General features: G+C 28.7%; 1 protein-coding gene across 1 annotated transcript; it reads left to right on the top strand.

Annotated features, from left to right (window-relative positions):
• Nucleotides 1–852: 852 nt before the first annotated feature.
• Rh5 (Rhodopsin 5) lies at nt 853–6,246 on the top strand. Its single transcript, XM_011495887.1, has 8 exons — nt 853–938; nt 3,045–3,236; nt 4,013–4,228; nt 4,410–4,540; nt 4,831–5,003; nt 5,129–5,286; nt 5,354–5,449; nt 5,973–6,246. The coding sequence occupies exons 1-8, from the start codon at nt 853–855 to the stop codon at nt 6,094–6,096; spliced, it is 1,176 nt and encodes a 391-aa protein (XP_011494189.1). The 3' UTR covers nt 6,097–6,246.
• Nucleotides 6,247–11,398: the final 5,152 nt, after the last annotated feature.

Here is an 11,398-nt window from a genome sequence, read left to right as displayed (position 1 = left end):
AACGTACGTATAGAGAATATTAAGTTAATGTAGATTTTAATTAGTTACATATGTGTAGTATTGTGTTAAGTGAATTTTAATTGTCGAAAACGTGGCTGACAATCATATTTGCCTTCATCTTATGCACAGTTTATAAAGGAATATTGGTTTTTTGTTAAATAAATTAAATAAGTACTTATTTTGGTATTAAAACTCATACTGTGAAAATATTTATGACGATAATGTGACATTTTAATACAATTCATTGATTAATATTAATAATACACAGATACAAATTAATGTATTACGTAATTGAACATAATACCAAATAAAAATTAAAATAATAATATATTTATTTATAAATTGCACCAAGTTTAGTTGAACATTAATGTTTAAACACGAATATAAGTTTTTATATTAAGAGGAAATAGTCTTATCGTATTATAATAAAACTTTATTCAAAATTAATTGAAGGAGGCGTTGGTTAATAATGCCGAAGTTATTAATTAAAATTAGATTCAAATAACTAATTTATTTCCTACACTATATACTACCAAGAATTTATTAATTTAATCAATAATTCTTATGAGATTCGTTTCAATTCGCTTTAATGTAGTATGATTGGAACTTATTTATCGAAAATCACATTCTTACAAGGAGAATGAAAATTCTTTATAAATGAACGTAATTAAGCTATTAACTTAAATAACTTTACCGCAAATCTTAACAATGAAATAAGAACGTCGTACAATGCTATCTTGAAATTACAGCAACTCAGCCACTATACGGGTTAGTGTAACTTATCTGGAGGAGTGAGAATACCGAGGACACAGAAAGACCAAAGGAATAAAGGGACGTGACCAATAGAGAAGAATGTATTTCAACGAGAGTCGCATGTTGAATCCTATGGCGTTTGTGGGGATGGGCGGTTTGGGCTCACTGGGAGTCGCTGGTGTTGGGTAAGATGCTTTCTAATAGTCAATTTTGTTTCAAATAGTCAATGATTGTTTTTAAAGCACAATTATATTACAGCTCATATTCCATTAGTATTTAATTAAAATTACCCAAAGTTGTGTGTAATGGATGCACATTGTGCCAAAATGAAATATTGTCAATTTATTATTATTTCTAGAGTGAACTTTATTATATTAAAAATAATGAATACTTATTCAACTTATTTATTGAAGAGTAAAATCATCGCATTCAAAGAGTTTAGATATCAATTAGCCAATGAAAGTAATATTGCATAAAGTATTTAACATTATTACGTCACATTTATTTATTTACAAGTTATAAGTATTTTTATATTTCATATAACACTGGACTTTTGATTGTTATTAATTTCATTTTTAATTCCTAACGTTTGAACCGTATTTCATCTTTTCCTATAAATATGGTGCATTGTTACAAAAACTTATCGTATAAAAATCACAATATAAGTCAAGATTTAGGTTTATGGTAGCAATAGTGATTCTAATATAATTAGTTGACGGATAGGTACCGTGCAGAAATTTAATAGAGTATACGTTCGACTACTTACTCAAGTACAACTCATTTTATTCATCTCCAAGGTCTTATTTAGCCGGATCTCACAGTTTGCTCCACATGATTATACTTATGACGATATCCTAGGACAAAACTTACTTCCATTACCAATATTCACAAGTGTCATCGGTTGAACAGCCAATTGACTCCATAGACAGTCAGTTGATCCATAATTGGACATCCATAATTATGTATCAAGAAAGAATGTTGTCCTTTCGTGAATAGTCCCTAATAGATCATATATTGTTGGGCCTCTTCTTTCAGACGAGTGCTATACGTTTTTTTATTTCATATTAAGAAAAGAGCGAAAGGATCATGTGAATGAGAGTTTAATTATAGATTGGCATCGTTGTAGACATTTGCACTCTCTTAATTCTATAAAATCTATCCATTATGTCACTTGGCAATAATTTTGTCATTTACATATGAATTGTGATTAGTTATGTTAATATTTAATATCAAGTTTTTCTATCATCATCAATAAAAGACGTTTTAGGAAATTCAGGGATAGAAACAACAATATCTTTTATAATACCTTTTTGTATAATCTGGATGTATGACGTCTAGGAAGATATATTTCGTAAAACTTCATTACTAATTCTTTTTCTTTGCTTCGACTTGTCTAATAGAATAAATTATAATCTTGGATTGTATTATATCTATAGAGTTGGTCTTTTATCGATTTGTTGCCTATTCGTTTGTGGTCCTGTTCCAACCAGCTTAATGATAAGACAGTTGTGATCAGTTGGAGTAGTATTTCTCAACTTGCGCTACTGTACATATAAAGTTAAGAGAAGCCCTTAGTTGCTAGACAGACCAACGAAACAGTTACAGTCGCATTCTCGCTTAGCGAGTTGGGGTTTCTGATATGTCCTCGACCCATAATTCTAGTAAAAAATAAAAAAAAATCCTTTTCGAGTGTAGTACATTTGTCCTAGAGTCATTAACAAACAGCTGAATGTTGAGTTCTACCGTACTTACAATTCTACCTTAGTCGGTAAAGATTATTATTTATACCCAACTATTCGTGCCCATCATTCACGAGTTTATCACTTTTAACAAGATTCACACTTTCCTCACCTCTTCATACGGCAAGAAGATGTATTCCTACCTCGTTTGCTCATTTATACCGATTTCCATTATTAAAAAGCAAATAAAAATCTTCTAAAGAGCTACAGTGTATAACAAATGATACATGATGTAGAATAAGTACGGGAGTGTGAATTTTTGTTAATTTTGGAGTATTAAGTTTGAAGATAAAAAAATAATTAAAAATTTTCATTAATATGTTATGTAATATATTTGCGATCTAGATACAACAATTTATGTGTGATCATGCGATATATTATTGTTTAAAAAACATAAATAAATAAATAAAAAGATAATCTCTTACGTGGCTACATATCGTATAATACTAACTTTAATACAAAATACCACCGAATTTATAATATAAATAATGCGATTTATATAACCAATCAAGTATGTAATAATAATTAGAATTGTTTTTGCTTTTTTTAAAGCCAAGTACCACAAGTGCAGGAACATTTACTCGGCTGGAATCATCCACCGGAACACATGGACATCGTTCACCCCCATTGGCGTGGATTTTTAGCACCAGGGCGGTACTGGCACATCGGTCTCGCTCTAATTTACTTCATGTTGCTCGTTATGTCATTCATCGGCAACGGTTGCGTCGTTTGGATATTTAGCACGTAACTATGAAAATCCCCATTCAAAGCACATATTTGAGCTTTAAAAAATGTGAAAGTCTTTGCGAAGGAAATTTAAAAATAGAAGGTCACGATAAAATTTTATGGGAAAATGTGCGCACATAATAGGTTGATTTTTAATCCAAAGATGTAAATAAATTATTGATAAATTTTTACATGAAAGAATTAGGCAGCAAAAGCAATAGACAAATAATACAATTAATAATTAATAGGTGTAACGGAGATTTTCCTCAAAATTCGAATAAATATAAAGACTAGAAAATTCATTCAAGCGATATAGAAATAATTAAATTATGTGAAATATGCATTTGCCGTATAAATGACATCGTTACGTAAACTTTTAATGGAAAATGTGCGTTCGAATTTTAAAATATAATATGCCGAATTATTAAGCCGAATTGTCAAAAATTATTTGTCCCTTAAATGACACATAAATTGAAACTCATTCCTTGGGAATATTATTAATTAATGATTTATTTGACGATGGTAAAATACATTTTTGGTAATTTTGGCCTTATAATTTATAATATTCCATCGACTCCTCACCACCCCTCACACACGCAATTCGCAAATATTATTTTAATATTTATAAATCGTACAAAATTAATCATTATAATTATTTTAACAATTACATAACATGTAGTTGCAAATATATTTATATGTGTGAAATTTTCATTCCCAGAATCCATTCATTCGTGTTCCAGACATGTTATAATGGAGCGTAAGAAATAATTCATAAACATTTCAATGAATTTCAGATCAAAACTATTGCGAACTCCCTCGAACCTCTTTATTATAAATTTGGCGTTATTCGATCTCGTGATGGCGCTGGAGATACCAATGTTAATAGCAAATAGCTTTGTCGAGCGAATGATCGGTTGGAATCTAGGTTGTGACATTTATGCAGCGCTCGGCAGTATTTCCGGAATTGGTTCGGCCATTACTAATGCGGCTATTGCCTACGATCGATACAGGTACGTTCATTACGAGCTCTACGCAATGACTGTCAATTATCTATTTTCTTGAAGCTACGTGGGCTCGTGTCTGTCTGACTGCGTGCTTCATCATTATCCGCGAGTGAAAAAAAACAAACATTTATTCCCTTAAGAAATGCACAATGTAGTGCACGACAGGTTCATTCTCGTTCTTCACTAGGACTATTTCCTGTCCAATTGACGGAAGGCTAAACGGTAAGCAAGCTGCCGTTATAGTGGCATTCACATGGTTCTGGTCGATGCCTTTCACTATTCTGCCCTTCGCCAAAATTTGGGGCCGATATGCCACAGGTGAATTATTATTTATTTGCGAATTTGCCTCATTTTTCAGTCCTTTAATTTTTTTCACTCCTTATAAATTTATCGATTTTAACATTTACATAGCCTGTTGCGATTAATTAAATCTTTTGTTCTCAACACTTTGCATGCTCAAAGTAACTCAATGATTATTCCCGGGCAATATTACAAATATTTTCGTATTTTAAAGGATAACAAATTCATTATAATATACAGTGAATTTTAATGTAATAATTCGAATAAATCAATAATTGAACGTCACATTTATTTTTGCCAAATTACAGAGGGATTTTTGACGACTTGCAGCTTCGATTTTTTGACCGATGATCCGGATACTAAAGTATTCGTAGCTTCAATTTTCTGCTGGTCTTATTGCATACCCATGAGTTTAATAATTTACTTTTATTCGCAATTAATTAAATCCGTTAAGCGACACGAGAAAATGCTTCGGGAGCAGGTAAGTTTCCTTGAAGAAAATTCACCAACCAAATTTAATTGCGATATTATGCAGCAATCCTGATGCGGTCATTCACTACAAAAACACTTTCTTTTTTTCGCGTTTTTTTTTTTTAATTTACGTAGGCTAAAAAAATGAATGTTAAATCTCTGGTTTCCAATCAAGATAAAGAGAGAAGCGTCGAGATGAGAATAGCCAAAGTTGCCTTTACAATCTTCTTTCTATTTGTTTGTGCCTGGACACCGTACGCCGTTGTAACAATGATCGGTACATTTGGCAACCGGTAAGAATTACACTTGTAATAAATAATTCAGGAATCTTTCAAATTTTCTTCCTTCGTTTTTACACAGAGAATTAATAACTCCATTTTCGAGTATGCTCCCAGCCGTATTTGCAAAGGTCGTATCTTGCATTGATCCCTGGGTATACGCAATCAATCATCCAAGGTAACAGAAACATGCGAAGGTGCCATTAAAAATAAATAAAATAGGAATTTCTTTAATATTAATGTATATATGTAAGTTTATTAGTAGAATAATTATCGTGTACTTTAATATAATGTATTTTCAATACTTATACTCATGAATTGTGTTTATTGCATCGTATAAACAATCATTTTTTCTCTTTCGTTCTATCTGTTTTATTTGAATCTAAAAACGGAACTCCTAATATTCCAGGCAATAATTCTCTCAATTGAATCAATTTTTATTAGATTATTTCGATTAGAAGTACGTAACCCGTGCTGCTTATAAAACTTATTAAATTAAATTTCAACGTATTCCTTCTCCAAATTAATGAGCACTATAAAAATCTAAGCACCTTCGATAATCGTCTCTGTCATATTAATAAATTAAAAAATAGAAAAATACAATTATCAAATACGTATCTATTACCATCTTTCGTTAAATATGTAAAAGTTCATCTATGACCGAAAGTGTTTAAAAGATATGTTTGTCACTTTCATAACAGATACCGACAGGAGCTAACGAAGCGTTGCCAATGGATGGGCATCAACGAACCGGATGGCAACGCTAGTACAACCGCAGAGACTGTTTCCGTAACGACGGAGAAGCTTAAAGCCGATGACCCTTAAGCATTAAGCAAAACGAGGGGTAGTCTACGGTTGGCAAAGGCGAGATCTATGATTATCGGCCACCACACGATTATTATGACAGTATCTCGCTACTTCTCAACCGTAGATTAGACTGGAATAAAATAAAAGAAGCCAGACACAAAAATCGATTAAAATGTCAAACTGGTGTTAATAATTGCACTTATAATAAGATTTAGCGAATAAAGCGAATTTTGCTTGAAATGAGGTTTAAAATTCAATGCTACTGTAAGGGTCAGGTAAAGGACGAGATAAGTAATGTTACCATGGATAGAGTGCAAGGATAATAGTATAAACAGCTTGGGAACAGAGGGCGATGGAAGACAATTTCTCTCAATGTTCGTAATTAGTAAAATAGTAATAAATTATATGAAAAATTTAAGAAAAAGTTTCATTATATCGACTAAGATATTGAGCTCGAACTTTTTCTTGTTTTATATTTATATTTAACCTTGATTTTTTAAAATAGTTTGTTTTCAAACATGTACAGCAATTATGATACAATTTCGATAATAATTATAAAGTTGTTCGAAATATTAGACTTTGTATTTTATGAGCGGATGTATGAACGAGTTGAATATCGAATTAAATAAACTTATAGGATAATTAGTAATGTAGTAAGTAGTATTAGAAAAGTGTATCATAAGTTTTTTTAAGTTATTATAAAGAATGTATTCATAAATTTGTATAAGTTGCAAGAAAATCTTACTTTGTGAATAGGAAATTTTTTAATTTCCTGTGCAAACCGAAATACCTTTCTCATTAATTTTTTTTTTCACGCTCTCAATTAGTATTTAATAACTATGAATTAAAAAAAATATATCATCACAATTTTAAATTAAAATAAGAAATAAAATTTTATGTAGTTTCAAAATAAATTGATAACTGCAAATTAAAAAATTCAGCTTATGTCAGTAATAGTTTGACAAAAAATTCTCTAAATTGATAGTTTGAAAAAATAGTTTGAAATATTCTTCTTTAATAATCAGTCGTTAATCTATTACTAATAATATAGAATAATGACTATTAATTTTATAACCGATCACTTTATAATTGTTAAATTAAAACTACAATTCAATGCAGAAAAAGATTTTCTAAGCATTTATACTTTTAAGTATATGAATAAATAAATACACTGCAAAATATTTTCTCTGCCTTTAGATTATTATTGCTATGGATATATATATATATATATATATATATATATATATATAATTATGTTTAAATATAAATATATTAATTGTATTCATATCATACATTTATGAAATGAACTAAGCATTCATTAAATTTGGTCTGTCCAAATTAATTCATATTTGTAGATAATTGTTCAGCATATGTTGAGTAAATATTTCTTTTATATAATTATTATTTCTATTATTATTTATAAAAAAAATTAAAAATTTTAAAATACAATAAAACAATAAACTTATGTTTTCAAATATATTTTCAAGTGTAACAAACTAAATATTATTGTTTTATAATTTTACCATTTTTTAAATCTTTGAAATTCAATAAAATTGAATTCCATATAAATTAATTAACATATTGCTATATAGAAGATAGTATTGAGATAAAATTTAACAATTTTATTTAATACGTAGCATGTACATTAATATACATTTGTCAGCTTTGGAATATAATTTCATTCTTTCAGTCATACGTTTCAGATGAAATCTAAAAGTATAACGTAGAGTGAAAAAATTATTAAATCAAACAATCATTATTTTTAAATTCTTAATTATAAATTTCAGTTATAAAAATATTAAATTAATTTCAGATGTCGAACTATAAATTTATAAAACTATAAAGCCGGTGGAATGAACAACTATAATAATAATGGAAAAGTACTACTATTAAGTATTATTACATTAAATGATATTTACTTTACATTATATTAATCATTTTTGTTTACGTATTCATGAATTTGTATTTAAATTAAAAAAAAAACCGAAATAGAATGGGTTATCTTTACAGTGGTAATTTGAAAGAAATTTTTGATAAGATAGACATTTAGTTACCTTTTTTTTTAATAAATACGAAAACGTTATATAAAATATCATAGAACATGTATTATTTATTTCCACATAGAGTCATTGAAATATTATAATATATTTAATTCATTAATTATGATAAGGAGTTAATTATCGTATGAATATTATAAGTTCATAATAATTACAATTTGCATGTTATGAATACCAAATAACTATCTTTAATATTCAAATATTGAAAAACCGGTTAGCCCCGAATGGAATTTTGGATATTATGATGTACTTTGGATAACTTAGATAATTGTATACATAACTTATACAATATATGCAACTTATGCATGAATTTCATTCGGACGTAATGTCCATTAAATTAAAACAGAGATATCCTGTTACATAAGTGAATCAAATACTTCATGATTGAAAGCCTTGAAGATTACTACTTACAAGTTTTGAGACAGGATAAGTAATGGAAGTGGTAAAAGCGAAGCAACGATCTAAATCATAAAGAATATGAATCATAAAAGTGAAAATATAACATTAATCACTCGAAAATTAGGTGCTCATGTTAAAAATAAATTTATGAAAGCAGTGATTTTTCTTTTTCTGCTCCTAAGCATGTACGTTGATTTTAAAGATGTATGAGTGAAAACACTTAGATAAAACTGTGTACGTTTATTGTATCATCATAAAACAAAGTGAAGACATTCCGCGTGACTTGGTCTTATTTTATGGCGAAGGAGTCTGTCCTGATTGTAAACGCCAAACAAAACCATCGTGACTCCGCGGGGTCAATGGTTGCATTCGAGCATAATTTATTATCATGGTGGAGTGAAAATTCCCACTCAGATGACAATGTGTGACAATGCTTGTAACAAGATTCGAAGAGTTCCCATACAAGAGCGCGCGAAGAAACGAGAAATTGCTTCATAGATACTCTTCTGTTTTTTTTTTGTTTTTTTTGTTTGAACCTGCCGTTAGAACAAATAAGTTTTTAGTCAATTCGCCCTCGATCGCTATATATTGGTAATAAGTAGATTGCGTACGTGCACTTGGATTTTAATCTAATTAATCGCTATCTTCTCACATTTCCACACTCCAATTTAAATTATAAGCTATCGTGATAAAGATCAGTATACTCCACTTATTACTGATTTAACGAAAGCGATAAATTTGATCTGACAACGGAAGACGGCTTTTGGTTAAATTGTGGCGTCGAAGCCTCACAAAGCCTACATAATACAAGTTAGGTAGGATCATTGAATACAAAACTCTCGTATTATATGGTCAGATTGACTAATAAATTGACTGGAGAATGAATCGATAATTTAGTTGGTTAAGCAATTCGTTATGGAGTTTAATTTTTTATGTTACCGGCCTTCGCTTCAATTATATGAAACGGAGGAATTCTTTTTATGCTAATATATATAATAAAAATATACTTATATTTATTTTGAAAACTTTCAAAATTATTATTATTCTTTATTATCAGTTACCTTTCATAATATCCAAAATTAGTCTGAATTTGTAAAACATTTGATATTCAGTATTCACACTGTTATAACATTTTATTCTTTATCAATGATATTATCATTACTAATAAATTGGATATTTTCATATAATAACACCAAATTGGACCAAATTTTAAATGTTTACAATTTTAATAAATATTGGTGTATGTATATAATTATAACTACATTTATAATAATAGTCTATCGATTTTCATGCTTTCAGTGTATAATTTGTTATTTCCTTTTAAGTAAAAGTAAACATAATTTATTATTTCTGTATATGAAAGATGAATACATTTAATTAAAGAATAAAAATTGGGTAAATAAATTATTATAGTGAAAATTTTTAGTACTACTTATCGATGTATATATATATATATATATATACATATATGATTTTTTTTAATTTATCCATAAATTTAATACATTCTCTGTAAATAAATTATAAAATGTTCTCATGCATATATTTATCTTTCACCTACATTAGCCATTTTAAATAGTTACCATTAAATAATTTATCTGCCGATATTATCAATTTAAAATATAAAAAGTTTCAACAAATCTGTACTTTATACGTAAACATTATATGTATTATCATAAAAAACACATATAATTTTATGAATATTATTACGTAAATTGTTATGCTTTTCATCCTTTTAATATCTCTCTTTGTTCCATACAATTTTACTGTGAATATTACGTCCGTTTCTCAAAAACTAATATTTATTATTTACGTTCATTTGTTATTTTTGTAATTAAATTATTTATTAGTTTTTACCTTTTCTAAAGAAACACTTTTAGCTACGCAGAGCCCAAAAGGAAGGTAATGGGAACAACGGATATCGTACTGTCTTATGCCTACTAAATCACAGTTGTATCATAATCCCGTATTTATCAAGTCGTTATTTATTCCCGTTACCGCGAGCATATAATATTCCTAAAATTAAATTTATAACAAAATTTCTTGACAACAGAAATAGGGAGCATTAATTTAATTAAATCGATGTAGGTTATATATAAAATATCCGGATTCAACTAGAGAAAATTTTGCGAAAAGCGTTATAATCTCGGTGTACAACAAGTACAACTCGAGCACACCATTCTAGAAACATCCGCTACCATTTCCTAATGTCGCTTATTCGCGCGCCATTTTGGTCCAGTTATAGCTAGATACTGAAAATTCAATTATGTAGAATTTATGGCACTCGTTTGAGCATATTTATTGCCAAGAAATACGTGTGTCGAGCCACTATATAATGTCTACCTTTCACTGAAATGAAGCGATGCAAGCTTATTAATATCTAGGAATGGCAAGTAAGGGCTGGTGTAAAATATTCCAAAATATTTTCCTTACATTATTTTGCACTTATTTAATTTTCTCAGTTTTGATTACCGAGTAATAATTGTTGAATTGGTGAGCTATGAGATATACTACGTAGATATAAAGCAACACACGCACTCTGAATTCCACTAGTTTTGATAATAAATGTTAATAAAGTAGAATACAATAATTTTCACGAAAAAGTATTTGGATAAGTAGTATTTATGAAAAATATCTTTAGTCTCAAAGGATTATTTAATAATGTTATATATTTTCTTCTCTGAAAATTACTAAATCTTTGGTATATATCAGATATAATACATAGATGCATACACATGTATATATATATACATATTGCTAAATTAAAAGAGACAGAGGGAAAGGTAGCTAGATAGGTAGATAAATTGAGTGTAAGAGAGAGAAAGAGAGAGTGGACAGAGAGTTGTGGTATAAGGAGAAATAAATAG

The sequence above is a fragment of the Ceratosolen solmsi genome, unplaced genomic scaffold, assembly GCF_000503995.2.
Source record: "Ceratosolen solmsi marchali unplaced genomic scaffold, CerSol_1.0 scaffold11, whole genome shotgun sequence".
Classification (NCBI taxonomy): domain Eukaryota; kingdom Metazoa; phylum Arthropoda; class Insecta; order Hymenoptera; family Agaonidae; genus Ceratosolen; species Ceratosolen solmsi.
The sequence above is the reverse complement of the archived record's forward strand: the minus strand, read 5'-3'. Positions and strand labels throughout refer to the sequence as shown.